Below are 16,466 nucleotides of genomic sequence, written 5' to 3'. Positions count from 1 at the left end.
TGGGTGGCCAGCTCTGATCTCAGTGGTGGCTGAAGCTGAGATTGGGTGTTACCCCGGTGGAAGGATACTCGGGGGTCACCGAGTGAACAAGGCGGCTTAGTTGCGCATCAATACAAATGAAGAATCGAAATTGAGAGCGATGTCAAAGAAATTCCGCCCAGGACACGTCCAATGTCCAGGTGATGTCCGGACCCATCGAGGCTGCTCATCGCGTTTTGGAGTTCGCGAACTGCATCAAGAGGAAATTGAAATCTTGTCCGCCCGGCAGAATTCTGGACTGGTGGGGCACCACCAACGCGGATCCGTACAGTGCCATTACGGTGTGTATTACAATGCCTGCACTGTAATGCTCAACCACAAGGCATCGCTCACCATCGTCGACACCCCAGTGATTGCCTTGAAGATGACACTTCGACTCATCATTCCGTTGCTCGACGCACTCTGTTGAAAATGGCCGAGGCCTCCATCCGGGAAGAGGCCTTCCCGGCTCCATCAAAGAGAGCGGCCGGAACTGTCAACGGCGTTCTGACGGAGGTCGAGTCTCTCAATTTCTCAGACAAAATCGTAATCACGGTATCCCAAGGAGGTCGCCTTGGTCAATGGGTGAGTTTTGTGCCAGGATCCATATTCCTAATTCCCAGGCTGACAATAATCAAGATTCAAGTACCACTCTCTGCACCGTCAGCAGCCACCCTTGACATGGCACTGCCCGTGGGCGGACTCGGGGCACTTCCAGCAACTCATCTCACTCCAAGGACATTGATTGGTGCTGGTGGCGAGGGACGGGAAACCATGGGGCATCTGTATGCGAGCCAAATTGCGAGTCACTTGGCTCTACGAGACCCCAATGACAAGAGAACCCTCTTGTTGGGTCTCGGCATCGAGAAGGCGGACGCCACTGGGGATGCCTTCTTTGACCTGCTTGAGCTGGTGGTCCAAGTGTTGTGACGAGGTGAATGACAAGGACAATTCACACACAACGTGGGAGGCAGCTGGCGTGATTCAAGTCAAAGTGTCACTACGTAATGGCATTGAAGCGTTCATGGCGTTGTTGCGAGGGTCGTTGATACACCCAAGATTCGGAATGGCCAGCTAACACATTTTTATACTCGTGTATAAATGGAATCTTCTCCTGGGGCCATACTGGGCGTATTGCGTTGGCCTCCTTTCCCCCTTCCTCTACCAAATACTTGATATGCTCAAAATAGTTGCACCCTTGGTCAGCCTACCAGCTACCCATATTACATCAACACTGGACACCAGTGGGACACCATGTGCACCACATGGTTGACGAAGTGGAAATGCGGCCATCTCACAAGCAGGTTTACATACTGTAAATTCCCTGGAACCGAGACGTGTGCGCCGACACGTCGCGATTCGAACGATACTGAGGACTGTTCGACGTGCAAGAAAAAGAAGGCGGACAGGAGAAGGAGAAAGCGAAAGGAAAGAAATGATAAGAGCGCCTGAAGCAGCTGGCTAGAGGCTCCCTATCAGTTCCTGACGATGAATTGAGTCGTTGAGTTCACTAGGTCCTTAGACACCTGGTGTGAGGCGTTGACCGTGCTGTTGTCAATATCTACATGGAATTGTAAGTTGTTTACGTACCTACAAATGCTTCAAGTCCATATCCTGGGTTCCCGCACATATAGGCTACAAGACCCAGAACTTAACCCCCTGCCATCCTAACCATCCCAAGCAACCAACCACCCTCCCAAAGCTGCCTTTACTCCTCGTATTGTAGGGCCCTGAACCTCTACTTGTATATCAGGGGTGTCGCCATCTTCCCCTGACACGTCCGTCTGCGCCCGCCGATCGAGACGGAATCGTTGTGAGATAGGACTGGGGAGAGTACCTTGGGATAAGGGAGATGGAGTGGTTGCCCAAGGGGGATTTTGTTCATGGTGCATGGACTGGCTTAGCAAGACGTGTCGACCACGCAATTGTATGTCAGGTGCCATGATCTTACCTGGAAGTTCACATAGTCTCAGCAGGTTTTGTTGAAGCTGTTAAAGATGGGAAAAATAGAAGAGTTGTCGAGACCTCGATGCGTGTAATTGCAGTTTGGAGTCCAACAAGCGTGTCTCTGAATCCGAAAGCGTGCAGTAACCGCAATGAAGTGTTCAACCATGCCAGTGTTGGTTCTTGACACGTCCTGGATGCCAAAGGGAGGGCTGTCAAACAGTGTGTCTTGGTCATGCATAAATAGAAGCCCGTTCTTAAGGTATCGGAGACCTATTCCATTAAGGTAATCAACATCCGCGTTTCTAAGATCGACGACGTACATCGATCTCTTGAGAAAGCTACTTCAATAGTCGGCCTTCGCACTTAGGACCAACCACACTACGCGAGAACACCGGCACCAGCCACCATGTGCACCACAATTCCAAAGAAGTGGACATGCGGGCATGGCACTATAGGGAAGGAACCTTGTACATTCTCAGGAACCGACACATGCAAACCGGCGTGGTCCCTGACGAACAACCCCTATCCGTGTATATTCTGCACGAGCGGGTGGAAGGGAATGTAAAAGGCCTATGGAATTGGAGGTGCCTCGTCTCTCTGGCCGGGCCCGCATAGATACGGAGCGTACCTGGGCGGTCGTTTGCGGAGAATTTCTTGTTTTTCCGGGGCTTTTGTCACGTTGGCTTTGAGGATATGAACTGCTTCAGGATTCACGATGTAGTTACCGGGAGGCTGCAGTTAGGTTGTTCAGGACATGAAGGGAACTGTTGAGTTAATCCTAGTACCAGATGTGAAGCACTGACAATTGATATGAAACCATTGATGCTCGCTCATGGAGATTCCTTACCTTCCCTTGGTGAGCTTCATCCACAAGTCCCAGGCTTAGGCGTCAAAATCCCATGCTCATCCTAAGTAGACGAGGACTTGGGAGTGAGCTGTCGATGGTGTGCCAGCGTGGAAGGTAGCTGGCATGGTACAAGTCAAAGTGGCATTGTTCATAGGGTCTTTGATAGGCCTTAGACACGAAAGGGCCAACTAACACTCTTCGATCCTCGTATATAAATGGAAGCCTTTGCTAGAGGTATCCCGTGCCTCTTGCGTTGATCACCTTTCACGCTCCTCTACTATCAACTCACTCGACCCGGCATAGTTGCTCCATTCATCACCCTACCGAATCTTGATACGACACCAACAGTCGACACCATGTGCATCACATATACCTCGATGAAGAAATGCTGCTGTACCGACTCGATTTTGGTTGCTTGCCCCTACCGGGGAACTGCCCAGTGTCGGCAGACGAGGCATGATATTGAAGACCCTTGACCCTGCACCTTGCTGCAAGATGGACTGGTCAAGCTGGCCAAACATGGTGACTATGCAGACTTGAAATCACGCCTGTGAAGGGATGCCACCTGGTATCCAAGGAGAGTTTCTTGCTTTGAGAGCTTTGGTTTGGTTAGGTTGGATCTTCGGAACCTGGCCTGTCTGGAGGATTTCTCAGTTAACCGGAGCGTCAATGAAAGTCTTGAGGTAGTTGTACCGAAGACTACTCAGTTGCCATGAATTAAACCATTGAGTTCACCAGCCCCATACACACTGAATGTAAGACATTGACAGCGTTGTTGCCAAATGCTATGGAACTGCTAGTTGTTTGAGTATAAATGCTTCAGGTTCGTATCTTAGTTATGGAGGCATTGTTGCTTGCTCATGGATGTCCCATCTCCACCTGGTGAGCTTTATCCTCAAGTCCCAGGCTTAGGGATCAAAATCCGATACCCATCTAGGTAAGTAGGTACCTTGATGAGGACCTGGAAGTGAGATGTTGATGGTGCGGCTTATGTCAGCGAGCGTCCCCGCTTGAAGTTCCCAATCGAGCAAGAAGGTTGCCGAACACAGGCCCCGCCGAAACCTCGAAGGCCGATAGCCCCACCCGTGTGAGGTCAACCCTAACCCTTTCTGCCATTGGTCCGTGCGTGCCCTGCAAGTGGAGCACCAGCCACGGCTTAGCTAAGCCCGTTCATTCTGTGCCCACCAAAAAAAATAGCCAGCCCTAACTTCGCCGAGCGGGACCTTGACTTTCAGATCTGACGAGCGCCATCACGTCGAGGAAATTCCAGGCTTCATCGACACTCAACAACAGCCACCATGGTATGATGCTCGCCGTTCTCGATTGCAGAGCATTTTGCTGACTGCCGCAGCCTACCAGGTTTTCCAAGACAAGGAAGCACCGCGGCCATGTACGTCCCCAAAATCCCCGACCGACGCCGTTGACAAAATACTGACTTTGGTGTTTTCCAGGTGTCCGCCGGTAAGGGGTACGTTTCGAGACCAACCGACCGATCGATTTCGAACGAATATTGACAGAATCTCTCTTCAGTCGCGTCGGCAAGCACAGGAAGCACCCCGGTGGTCGTGGTATGGCCGGTGGTCAGGTACGGCATCTGCGAAAAATGCTGGAACTCGACAGGACGACGAGCTAATTGGGAATACAGCACCACCACCGCACCAACCTCGATAAGTGTACGCACCAGCTCCCGAACGCAGCTCGAGCGTGTCGACGGAACCCGCAATTCTTCGGAGACCTTCCGACGCGCAACGAGTCTGTCCCCTCGAAACTCGGAGATCACGGCTGACAAAACACCATTCAGACCACCCCGGTTACTTCGGCAAGGTTGGCATGAGGCGTACGTACCACCCGCGACACTGGATTGGCATCGGACTTTGGGATTGACATTCGAGCTAGACTTCCACCTCCTCCGCAACCACTACTGGGCCCCGACGATCAACATCGACAAGCTGTACGTTCCACACGAGAGATGAAAACCGCCACGAACCTCAACTAACTCCAAAATAGCTGGTCGCTCGTCCCCGCCGAGACCCGTGAGCAGTACCTCAGCGGCGCCAAGACCGACACTGCCCCCGTCATCGACCTCCTCTCCCACGGCTATGCCAAGCTCCTCGGCAAGGGTAAGGAAACACCAGCATCCGATGGAGAGAATGGGGGGGATCATGTTTGGGGCAATGGCAAGCTGACAGAATGCTCTCTCCACAGGCCGTCTCCCAGAGATCCCGTTGGTTGTCCGGACGCGGTTCGTGAGCGCCGAGGCGGAGCGCAAGGTGAAGGAGGCGGGTGGCGTTATCGAGCTCATTGCTTAAATGTCGAACGCGGTTTACGGGTTAAATCAAAGGGGCATATAGCGAATTGCGTTTTCGGTCACGACCACCACCACCATGGGAAAACGACACAGTGAAACAAACCTACCCTCCCCAAAACAACTGGCGGCGACGGAATTCGGAACAACAGGTTCAGGGCAGCAGGCGCGGCGAACTGCGATAAAGAGAGAGTGTGCTGGTGCTGGGTCCCGGAGTCTTTAACAGGGTCGGTTCCGTGATGGGGGAGCGGGGATTGCTCTGAAGAGCACGCTCCCTCGGACATTGGTGCATTAGGGAATGGCATGTTTTCTTTTCGCATCATTCCGTCGTCGTCATTGTCTGTCTTGGGGGTTCCTGTGGTCGTCCGTCTTCTGCTGTGTTCTCTCCCGTATTGAGCATATCCCCGTGCCGAAGTTTGCGCAATTGAGCTTCGAGTTGCAATCGAGCCAGATGTGAAAGGAACAGCCTGAGCCCATGTGACGAAACGGTACAGCTTCAAGAACCCATAACCGCTTAGGTGGATCGACCCCAGGACGAAGGAGGCGATTTGATTCCCCCCTCAACACCAACAACCGACAAGATTCTGTGTGTAACAGGGAATAGAAGACTGCAAGGAAGGCCATGCGAAACGAGAGAACCCAAGTTGTAGCAACGACACATCCCCCTTTGCTCTCCCATTCTCTCCCAAAGGCCAACACACGCATAAGGGAATATGGAACTCGGGTAAGGAATAGTACCGAGGCGGTTGGGCAGATACCCGATGTATGGATCAGAGAAATCAAGAATCACCACCGCCATCCCCATCACCAAAAGGCATTGGACAATCATCCTCATTCCCATCCCAGCCATCCGTTCCTCCCAACCACCAACCACCAGTAAACGAACTGACCACCGCACTGTCGACCCACAAACCACCCGGCTTCATCCAGAAATCCTTAGAAGAAAGGTACCTAAGAGGTACCATAGGTCGGTCGGCACCTCGGAAGGTATACCACCGCCCCAGCACAATGGAATGGAAAGGAAAGCCATGTCTCTCGCTCCCTCTACCGCCGTATATAGATAGGATAGGAAGATAGGATAAGCAAAGATATTTCTGGACCGGACCTCTCTCTGTCTCTCTCTCTCTGCCTGATCTCCGAACCTCCCAACCCGAATACCTAGCCTCCTCCCCCTTCCGTCACCAAACACGCTTCGCGAACTCCTCACTACCCCACCCACCAACCAACGCAGGGCATGTCGGGCATACGAGCTTCAGGACCAGACCGGGCCGAACCAGACCAGGGAGGTGTGGCGTTCGTTTAAGCATCTCCCGAAGCAGAAGAAGACCGTGACCGCGACGATTTCCGATCGCTGCGAGGTCGGGGAAGATCGAGCAATCACACACATATGTTAATCAAATCGGAGCCGGTCTCAGGCAGGCAGGGAAAACATGCGAAACGTGGATGGACAGAGAACACATTGGATATTAAGGTCGGGAAAAAAAAACAACGACAGCGAACAATATATTGACAGAAAAAGAGTAGAGAAAATATCTGGCATAACAGACAACGAAGAAATAATCGCAAATAAAAAAATGGACAAGACTCACGTGCTCAGCCGTCTCGAAAGCGTCTGCAACTTCTTATCCTGCTCCGCCTCCCGAGCCGCGCGCTCCAGCGCCTGCGCGCGCTCCTCCTCCTGCTGCTTCTGCACCTCCTCGTGGCTCGGCGGGAGGCGCTCGTTTTGCAGGTCGACCTTGCGCGCGTCCTCAAAGTTGTGGATGGCGTTCTTAATGCCTTCGGCGCCGAGCATGAGCGTGCCCGCGGGAAGCCGGCCGCCAGACACCGTCTTGAGCTCCGTGACGCTTTCCGACTCCTCGCGCAGCACCTGGAACACGCGCGACAGGCGGCCGATGGCCAGGATCTTGTTCTTGATGGCGCGGCGCTTGTACTCGATGGACTCGGGGTCTTGGCTCGAGACGCTGCTGGCGGAGGGCAGGGCTGGGGAGATGGGGCCCGGCGAGCTGGCGCTGTCTTCGCGCAGCTCTTCCTCGGAGCAGGTGCTGAGGATGGCGATGAGCATGTCGGTGATCTTTTCGCCGACGAAGGGCAGGGACCAGGTGAAGACGTCCATGAAGTTGGGCAGCCAGTAGGGGTGGGGCGTGCAGTTGAACTGGCGGATGTTCATGACGTTGTTTTCGTACTTGAGCACGGCTGCCTTGTTGTTGTAGACGTCAAGGTAGTTGGGCGCCGAGAAGATGGTCATGACGCTGGGGAAGCCCGTCGTACGCGTCTTACGGTACATGCGGTAGCCGGCATCTTGAGCCTCGTGGGCGCGGATGATGGACAGCAGGTTGTTCTTCTCGAGGAAGTGGCATGCCGCGGGATACGAGAAGAAGTACGAACACCCGCGCACGTGGTTGTGTACGAAAAAGTCGGTCGTCTTCTCCTGGCCAAAGTCCTCCAGGGGGTCGGCCCAGAGGATGTCGCACATTAACCCTTGGGTAGGCGGCTCCCTGAAGCGGTCGATCTAGGACACAAAATGTTAGCATCTGACACCGCGGAGGAGGAGGCGGAACAGCAGGACGGGAGAGACCAACATTCCGAATATCATCCAAAGTGTGCAGCTCCGGGCTCAGCCCGCCATGAATGCACAAGAACTGCTTGTTCATGACCGCCGCCAGCGGCAGGCAACAGAACGACTCCATGCAGGCCTCGTAGACGGCCTCGGAGTACTTGTGCTTGCACTCGAGCTTGAAGGTGAAGTAATCGGTCAAGTGGCGGCACTCGTGGTTGCCGCGCAGCAGCCAGAGGGTCTTGGGATAGTGGATCTTGAGCGCCCACAGGTACAAGACGCACTCGATGCTGAAGTAGCCGCGGTCGACGTAGTCGCCGAGGAAGAGGTAGCGGGTCTCGGCGGGGTCGCCGCCGACCTCAAACAGCTTCATCAGGTCGTAGTACTGGCCGTGGACGTCGCCGCAGACGGTGATGGGGGCGTCCATCTCGAGCAGGTTGGGCTCGGAGCGCAGGATCTCGGTGCCCTTGCGGATGATCCATAGAGCCTGCTCCTCGGTGAGGCGACCCTCGCGGTAGAAGTGCTGCTTGAGGAACTGGATGTTTGGTAGGGTGTGGGCCTCGTCCTCCCAGAACTGCTCGTCGGTCGGCTTGTACATGGCGGGGGCTTGGACATCTGGAGCGTCATGTTAGCGCGCGCGCGCTGCTGAATGGTGCAGACAGGATTCCGTGCGAAGTCGGCATACCTTTGCAGACGCGCTCCAGAGTGCTGACCTGGGTGCCATCCTCCATGGTGTGGATGGTGAAGTCAATATCTTGGACAGGCTTCTTCTGCTGTATCGCGCGGATGGCATTGTCGACTTGGAGGTCCCGGATGGTCCGCTCCGGGGGGGAGGTGGCCATGGGGGTATCTTCGGTGTCCATCATGATGGGTGATGAGTTGAGAATGGAGGTGTAGGAGGAGGATGGCGAGAGAGGAGGGCGGTGGTGGTGGCCGGCGCAAAATCCCGTGGCGATGATGGCAGGCGGCGGCTACCGAGCAGAGGGTTGGTTGGGCCGGGCAGGTCGGCAGTCGCTGTACCTGAAGACCTAAGGAAATGGCGGAAAACGAAAGGACGGCCGTTGTCCCACACACACAGTTCAAGTCGGGTAGTCGATCGGACTGTTGGGCCAGAGGGACGGATGGTAGATTCTGCGGCAAATCCTGGAGAGTCCGGGAAGTATGTCGTGGGGCGAGGGGCAGGTAGGGCTGAGGGCTGAGAGGTTGGGCTGCTGGATAGGAGGTCGGGAGGCAAGTCTTCAAGTTTGGCCCGACACAGGACGGTGTGAGCTCCTGAACCTGAGCTGGGGGGGGGTCCAGTCGGGGGTGGGATGGACAAGAATGGACAAGACGCAAGGCGGGGTTCTGTTGAGTTTCACGTTTCTTACCGTACTTTACGCAATGTGGGGTTGAGGTTGTAATCTTACTCGGGGATCTAGACTCGGCGATAACGGGCTGCAGTTTCCCATTACACATTTACACTGGCACAAGTGCCCCAGGCCGGTTGGACTTGACATTTTTGACTTTTTTGATTCTTTTTGGGTGGTGGTAAATTCAACAGGTAACCTGGAAAGTACTAACCCTCCCGAGTGCAAGTCTTGGAGTTTCATTCGGTACCTGGTGTTAAGTCACCTACCTGACCTTGGATACAACCAAGTTGTTGGCGGTGAGGGGCTGCATGTTTACACGAAACCACACCCCAGACATCACAGGATTCCTTCAGGCTGACAGATCTGCCTCCTGCCTCGTCGTCCCTGGGGAAAGTCTCAAAGGAACATGATCCATGTTCTTGTCCAAACACAACGCCTGGTTTTCTCTTGGCTGTAGGCGAACTCCCTGGAATGCCATTCATTGACACCTACCCAAGGTACTGTGCCGCTACCCAAACTCACGGCGCACAATACCCCCCATCCACTTTCAAGTCCGTGCCCGTGGTGTACGACGACGCATCCGAAGCCAGGTACAAAAACGCTCCCTTGAGCTCCACCACCTCGCCCTCCCTTCCCATGGGGATCTTGTCCTTCCACACGTCCCTCGTCTCGCGCGGGCAAAAGTCCGAGATGCTCGTGTTGATGTAGCCCGGGCTGATGGAGTTCGCCCTCGCGAACCCGGCCCACTCCACCGCCAGGCTGCGGCACAGGTGCACCACGCCCGCCTTGCTGGCGTTGTACGCCGCCTGCAGCTGCGGGATGTTGACAATGTGCCCGCTCATGCTGGCCGTCGCCACGAAGCTGCCCTGCGTGAAGGGCGGCGCCGTCAGCGGCTCGCCCGTGATGGACGTGCCGGTCTGTTTTTGACGGCGGAAGTGCAGGCCCGCGGCCCGCGCGCAGTGGTACACGCCGTCCAGGTTGGTTTGCATCACCTGGTGGTACATGGAGAGAGGGCCGTCGAGCATGGGCCCCGCCGTCCAGACGGTGCCGGCGTTGGCGATGAAGATGTCGAGACGCCCGTTGAAGTCGCGGACGATGGCGTCGACGGCGGACGAGACGGCGTCATACGAGGTGACGTCGACTTGATACGCCTGGCCTGGAAGTTGAGGTATGGTGAGTGTGTGGTGTTGGCTGAGTGAAAGAGTAGCATGTGGGCAGACTCACACTTGACACCATACTCGGCTTCAATCTCGGCTGCTGACTTCTCGGCCTCCACCTTTCTGAAGTTGTACCAGATGGCAACGTTGGCCCCGGCCTCGGCCAGCGCCTGGGCGGCAGCCAGTCCGATGTTTGTGGTCCCTCCTGAGACGATGGCCGTCTTGCCCTTGAGGGAGAATAAGGGGAAGACACGGCCCGGCGGAGGAGCTACCGTGGCGTCGTGTGCGAACTTGCCATCTTGAATGTTAACCATGTTGGATAGGGATTTGGTTCACGTAAGGTACCCGAACTTGAGATTGTTGTAAATGATGAGTCCAGATTATGTGGGAATTGTCTAAGGGGAAGCTTCAGCAAGGGAGGAGTACGAAGGAAAAGCCCAAGTAAGAGGAGGAAAGGGAAATCACAGCAGTTCTGACAGTCTCTCTCCTATTCGCAATCCGGGACCACACAAGCCAGCCAGCCAGCCAGGACGGTAACCCCGAGCGGGTAATGCTTAGGTGGAGGACAGTCTGGTTCAAGTGGAACCGGGTATCCATTCATAAAGAATCCATTTCCGCAAACCGGAGTGTCTCCCGAGGTGAGAGGGCGAGAAGATGTAGAGCAAATACTATGTGTATGGTCAGTCCTGCAGAGTGACCTTGAACCGAGACTCCATTGGGCTTCTGTTGAACAGTTCTACAGCGGGGAAGGTCATGAGGGGAAAATAATTTCATGCCCTTTCTCCAATATCCATGGCTGGGTGTATGTACAAGTAGTACCACTCCTATTCTTGGAGCTTCTACGGTTTTGTCTTGCTGTGTCCCGAGGACTTGGCCTGCGGCTCCAAGTCCAAAGAGCGGCGAGAGGAAACAGCATGCAACACACCTGCAGCTCTCTCCAACGCATTGGTACCTGACGGTCTCCATCAACCCCTCACGGCTGCCAAAACCTCGTCGCGGGGATAATTCGTGTTGAGCCACCTCGAGACCCAGTCGTCTCTGCAGACTGTTACCGATGGCGCGTCAGCAGTTATCCTCAAAGACGACATAAAACGTCATGTGTAGAAGAAAAGGGGTGTAACTCACTATAAGCTCCACACATCCTCCGAATTCCCTGGAATGCCGCGCGTCCGTGGAGGACCCGGTAATTGTCAAAGACTAGGCAGGTAGGGAGGTACCTCTGCGTCAGCCAACCATCCAAAACAAACCCAGCAAAGCACACCAATATAGGTCCAGACTTCCAGTCTAAAAGGGGAATGGGGAAGGGAAAGGGGAGCACTTACCAACAACCCGTCCGGGCGTCAGCTGGAACCAATACTCCATCTCCTTCCTCCTCAAAATCTCATCAAACCTCCTGGCCGCCGCGTACCACTCGTCCGGGGAAAACTCCTCCCCTCCCTCCGCCGTCAACGGCACCACGCCGCGATCGTCATTATTCCACCTCACCCTGTGCAACTCCCCGGACGCCTTATGCTCCAGCACCGGATACAGCTTGTCCGGGGTGATGGTAATCCCCTTATTCCCGCTCGCGTGCCAGGGCAGCGCCACCTTGGACAACACCTCGTACGCGGCCTTGTCTTCCGTCCGCAAAACCTCGGCTGCGCGGAACCCGTCAACCAGCAGCGACTCGCCGCCCCAGCACTCGCCCCCCGGGGTCGCGGGTTTGTGCGACAGCATGTGGAACGCCTGCAGCCCCGCCGGGTCGGTGAAGTAGGTGGTGTCGGTGTGCGCGGGGAGGGCGATGTTGGTGTAGGCCGTGTCGGCCATGGCGAGGTCCGGGGTGAAGTCATAGAAGCCGCCGTAGTGGGTTTCGCGGATGAAGGCGATGCGCTCGAGTAGGGTTTTGGTCTTGAGTGGGTCGTCGGAGGGGACGGAGTTGATGAAGCAGACGCCGGATTCCATCTGGGATGGTTGGTTGGTAGGTGGTTCAGTGAGGTGTAAGGGTGGTGGTCAACTCACCAGGTTCGCCGTCACCTGGGCCACGCCGGCGTCGCTCTCCATGACCTCGCCGTACGGCACGGTTGGGGGGTTCTCGGCGATCTCAGCGCCCCAGAGCTTCTTGGGGAGGTTCTTCTCCTTTCGCCGGCCGTGGTAGAGGTACTGCTGGAGAAAGTCCCAGGTGTATTGGCTTTGGTGGTTGTCGGACCCTTGGCAGAGCGTCAGAAGTTTGAAGGTAAGGCACGAATATGTCATCCAAGTGACATACAGGACACATGAACACCGGCTTGGTCGGCGCGCGCCTCGACGGGGTGAATATCAAGGGGTAGCTGGTTCATGTGAGCCTCATGACCAGAATGCACCACACCAGGACCTGATATCCATACCTGGAATGTTGCGAAGTTTCGCTGCGTAGTATCCTGGTTGATACATTGGGAGCAGCGGCAGTTATCTCTGAAGTTCGACCCCTCTCGTCAGAGATACCGTCCTCGTCGAAGACTACGCAGGTTCCAAAGGGGCACGGGACTCACCTCAGCCACATAAACGACCTACCCCCCAACCCACCCAACTCAAAGTCAGCCACTGCCACAACCAACTCACCCCCCTTATCCAAAACTACCTGGTAGGTCAAGGTAGGTAGCAAAAAAAAACTCACAGCTTATCCCTCTGCTGCTTCGCCCCCGCAACCGCCAAATCCGTAGGTACTTTCACCTTCAAACCATCCTTTTGGACCTCGCAAACGTGCTCATACGAGGTTGCCGTGGAAGAAAAGTAGCAACGCCGGAGTTGGAGAGCGGCCGGGGAGGAGAGGCAAAACCCAGCAGCGGCACGACAATTGGCAGCTCTGTTGTGTCATGTTAAGGTTCAGTCAGCATTTGTCTCTTCCAAACTATTTCTGCCCCTGTTGTTCAAGGGATAGATAAGAATAGGCAAGTAACCAGACTCACCTCGCCATCACCCCGCCGCCGCAGCGGCCGCGGACAGCCAACGGGCGGAGGGCGTGGATGTACCTCATTGTTGTATCCGATTTCAGACAGTAAGGTACCTATGTAAGTTATGGCAGGTTACAGAATATAAACCCGGGTCAACTCAGCTCTGCTGCAGTCGTGTATGTGAGGAAACCCCCAGGATCAGGTAATTAGTATAGAGTTATGTAAGGGGGTGGGCGGGATGCTCCGAAGATATCCGCAGCAATGGCGCGCCAAGATCTGGGGAACGGCTCGGAGGACCTCGGCAAGGCGGAGCACTCCGTCAGATCAGGTGCGACATTGAATTCCGGTGGAATGGGGTCAGATAGGTTTTTAGTACGAGTGATGGTTCGGAGCGGGGGGGTGAATTGAGAAAAGGTGAGGAGATGCAGGAGGTAAGTTCATGATACTACCACGAGTGATGTTGGGTCAGGGTGATACGGGGGTGATGGACATCCATCCCTGGCCCGGACACACCAAATCATCCCTTGGGACAAGATGAGTTGAGTCTAGGTAAATCAATTGATACACATCCGTTAGGTAGATCGGTTCACTTTTAGCCATGCAAAAGATGAAGCCAATGTATTATACTTGTACACCCCAAACTCCCATTCTCCTCTCTATCCAGACTAATTAAATCCCATCCTCCACATCTCACACACAATACTCCGACCCACCATCCAATATCCTTCGATTCACATCCTCAACACCACTCCATCCCATTTCATGCACCAAGCTTGAACATCTCCCAAAACCCACCAGTCTTTCCGGGCTGGTGCGGCGGCGGTGTCAGGATGACCCTATTCCACACCTCCTCGCCGTCCACATACAACCGGTACTTGAGACTGCTCTGGCGGCCGCCTTCCAGGTTCTCGATGGTGATGGCCCCAAACTTGGAGTTGCCTTTGTAGATGTACCTGCGCAGCATTAGTATCCCCTTTTCATAAACCGAACCCAACAATAATCGTCCTTATGAACAATGGGAAAACTTACTCCACCATCACATCCTCCTCATCCTGCTGCCGATACGACGGCACCGGCGAGTAAAACTGGCTCAACGGACTGGCCGAAAACTCCCACACCGCATCCGTCTCCTTCCACCTCGGCTCCGCCCCCTCACCTTCGACCGTGGTCAGAGGAGGAGGAAACTTGGTCGCGGCAAACTCATGTCTATCCCCCGAGAGCACCACCACGCCAACGCCCCTGGCCGAGGCGTCCCACATGGCCTCCAAAATCACCCGCCGCTCCGCGAGGAACCCACCCCAGGTATCCTGCCAATCGACGCGCCAGTTCTTGGTAAACGGCACCGACGAGGCGACAATCTTCCATTTCACTCCCCTCGGCTCGGGCTTGCGCAGCCACGCGAGCAGGTCCTCCCTCTGCTCGGCGCCGAGCATGGTTTTCTCCGGGTGGTCGGCGGGCAGGAGCTTGTTGGAGGAACGGTACGTGCGCGTGTCAAGCAGGAAGAAGCTGGCCGGGCCCTGCGTGAAGGCGAACCAGGTTGTGTTGGTGGCAGACCGAGGCGCGACGCCGCCCGCGCGGTTCGCACGCGGCGGGTTGGCCGCGGCGTGGTAGGCGTTGTAGGGCGAGATGGCGGCCGAGTAGACGCCGGTGGTGTTGGCGGACCAGTCGTTTGCGATTTCGTGGTCGTCAATGACGTGGATCCAGCTCAGGTTTTGGCCGACGGCGGGCCAATCTGGCGAGGCGTAAACTTGGCGGTATTTTTGCCGGTAGTAGGCGACCGATTTGTCCCAGTAGCGCGGGACGTCGGCGTAGATGAAGTCGCCGAGGAAGAGCATGAACTGGGCGTTGAGGGTGGGGAGGACCCGAGCGAGGTGGCGCATGCCGGGGATGGCCAGAGGGTGGTCGAAGGGGTTGTAGGGGAGTTTCTGGACGATGCAGGAGGTGGCGAGGAATGTGAAGGGTCCAAAGTTGGTGTCCTCGGCGTGCCCGACGGGAGGAGGGACGGTAAACTGGCCGGTGTGGTTGTTGGAGGTGCGCCACTCGAAGACGCGCTTCTTGGGAGGGCGAATGGGGACGGTGAGGACTGCGGTGAAGTCGGTCTCGTTGGTGGTCCACCTCACGCCGCCGGCGTCTTGCCACCGCGGGTCTTCGAACGGAGGAACCGGGTCCTTGATGCGGATTTCCACGCGGACCGGCATCTTGGTCGGGTCAGGCTCGCGGATGAGCAGCTTGGCCTCGTGCTCGGAAACATAGCCAACGCGGACGAAGGACAGGTCGTCGGCCGGGTAGTAGCGCTCGCGGAAGAGACGATCTGCCACAAAGGCGACGCAGAGTCCGTTGATGGCAAGCGTGAGGAGGGACAGGGCCAGGTTCCGCGGGTTGGGGGCTCCTGACAGCAGCGTCCTCCAGGGGCTCACTGATCGAGGCGTGACCGAGATTCTCTCCTCAATGGTGACATCTCGGGCAAGAACCTCGGTGTCGCCTGGAGGAGTGCGGTCGCTGCTCTCGGGGGTGGTTGTCTCGGACCGAGCCGGTAGCTCGGTGACCTTGACATCGACCTCGTCCACGAGATCATACTTGGGCTCATTACGATAGGCCGAGATGAAGGCGGCGAGGTAGATGGCGAAGGAGGTGAAGATGGTGGCCGGGGCGAACTGGGCAAATCAGTCACAGGCTCAAAGACAGAGACTCGCCTAACTACGACTCACAGGTGCTAGGGCCTATATTCTCAGGTTAGTTACATTTCTGATATGCTGAATGAGAAGTCAAGCAAGCCTACCCATCGCAGAAAGATGTAGCTCAATATGCGGATTACATATGAGGTCGCAGTTGCGACCTTGGTCTGTGGTAATGCCATGTCCAGGCTTGATCAATGGAGAGAAATATTCACAAAAGCAACTCAGAAGGGAATAAATGACACCAAGATGAAGCTATTATCGGGCACTCATAGATTCCAAAAGTGGAAGAGGACAAGAGTTGAGGCCGTCAACCAAGCTCTAGGCTGACCAAACAACAACAGCTGCACTTCCAACCAGGACTTGGTCAAACTGCATCATACCCGTCCTGCCGAGTCCACATGGGCCTGACGCAACCCGAGACCCCCGCTGGCGGCGAGTGCTGATGTCACTGCTGAAGGCAGCCAATCGAGGTTGATGGAGAGATGAGAGATGCAAGAGGAATGAGGATGCACAGCCAACCCTGGAACGAGGGTTCATCACCGGTTGGGAGAACAGTTCAGGAGAGTTGACACACACTGTATATCACACGGAGGAATGGAGAAATGGAAAAGTGGGGCCGCCCCTGGCACCCTGGCCAGCAACCGAGTGGAAGTTGCCGTCGCGCGGCCTGGACTTGGGTGAGCTGGCCTGAAGTGTGAATCT

The 16,466-nt window shown here is 55.6% G+C and overlaps 7 protein-coding genes across 7 annotated transcripts; 2 read left to right on the top strand and 5 right to left on the bottom strand.

The window, feature by feature from the left end:
• Positions 1–450: 450 nt before the first annotated feature.
• Positions 451–948, top strand: VTJ04DRAFT_8082 (uncharacterized protein; the record flags this gene model as incomplete). The annotated part of the gene is made up of 2 exons (XM_069366480.1): positions 451–603; positions 658–948. 2 exons carry the CDS (start codon positions 451–453, stop codon positions 946–948), a joined length of 444 nt encoding a protein of 147 aa, XP_069217410.1.
• Positions 949–4,110: 3,162 nt separating this feature from the next.
• VTJ04DRAFT_8081 (60S ribosomal protein uL15) lies at positions 4,111–5,121 on the top strand (the record flags this gene model as incomplete). Its single annotated transcript, XM_069366479.1, has 9 exons — positions 4,111–4,113; positions 4,164–4,202; positions 4,264–4,280; positions 4,343–4,397; positions 4,458–4,485; positions 4,614–4,649; positions 4,709–4,763; positions 4,820–4,932; positions 5,018–5,121. 9 exons carry the CDS (start codon positions 4,111–4,113, stop codon positions 5,119–5,121), a joined length of 450 nt encoding a protein of 149 aa, XP_069217409.1.
• A 775-nt stretch (positions 5,122–5,896) lies between these two features.
• On the bottom strand, positions 5,897–6,362 carry VTJ04DRAFT_8080 (uncharacterized protein; the record flags this gene model as incomplete). The annotated part of the gene is made up of 2 exons (XM_069366478.1): positions 5,897–6,275; positions 6,337–6,362. 2 exons carry the CDS (start codon positions 6,360–6,362, stop codon positions 5,897–5,899), a joined length of 405 nt encoding a protein of 134 aa, XP_069217408.1.
• Positions 6,363–6,702: 340 nt separating this feature from the next.
• VTJ04DRAFT_8079 (uncharacterized protein) lies at positions 6,703–8,537 on the bottom strand (the record flags this gene model as incomplete). The annotated part of the gene is made up of 3 exons (XM_069366476.1): positions 6,703–7,626; positions 7,697–8,286; positions 8,357–8,537. 3 exons carry the CDS (start codon positions 8,535–8,537, stop codon positions 6,703–6,705), a joined length of 1,695 nt encoding a protein of 564 aa, XP_069217407.1.
• Positions 8,538–9,538: 1,001 nt separating this feature from the next.
• VTJ04DRAFT_8078 (uncharacterized protein) lies at positions 9,539–10,491 on the bottom strand (the record flags this gene model as incomplete). Its single annotated transcript, XM_069366475.1, has 2 exons — positions 9,539–10,176; positions 10,245–10,491. 2 exons carry the CDS (start codon positions 10,489–10,491, stop codon positions 9,539–9,541), a joined length of 885 nt encoding a protein of 294 aa, XP_069217406.1.
• Positions 10,492–11,142: 651 nt separating this feature from the next.
• On the bottom strand, positions 11,143–13,169 carry VTJ04DRAFT_8077 (uncharacterized protein; the record flags this gene model as incomplete). The annotated part of the gene is made up of 9 exons (XM_069366474.1): positions 11,143–11,222; positions 11,303–11,374; positions 11,500–12,118; positions 12,176–12,363; positions 12,423–12,483; positions 12,541–12,607; positions 12,685–12,702; positions 12,810–12,998; positions 13,102–13,169. 9 exons carry the CDS (start codon positions 13,167–13,169, stop codon positions 11,143–11,145), a joined length of 1,362 nt encoding a protein of 453 aa, XP_069217405.1.
• Positions 13,170–13,846: 677 nt separating this feature from the next.
• VTJ04DRAFT_8076 (uncharacterized protein) lies at positions 13,847–15,943 on the bottom strand (the record flags this gene model as incomplete). Its single annotated transcript, XM_069366473.1, has 4 exons — positions 13,847–14,039; positions 14,116–15,740; positions 15,795–15,806; positions 15,866–15,943. The coding sequence occupies 4 exons, from the start codon at positions 15,941–15,943 to the stop codon at positions 13,847–13,849; spliced, it is 1,908 nt and encodes a 635-aa protein (XP_069217404.1).
• Between the last annotated feature and the right edge of the window lie 523 nt (positions 15,944–16,466).

This window comes from Mycothermus thermophilus (genome assembly GCF_041956435.1).
Source record: "Mycothermus thermophilus strain CBS 625.91 unplaced genomic scaffold VTJ04scaffold_5, whole genome shotgun sequence".
Classification (NCBI taxonomy): Eukaryota; Fungi; Ascomycota; class Sordariomycetes; order Sordariales; family Chaetomiaceae; genus Mycothermus; species Mycothermus thermophilus.
The sequence above is the reverse complement of the archived record's forward strand: the minus strand, read 5'-3'. Positions and strand labels throughout refer to the sequence as shown.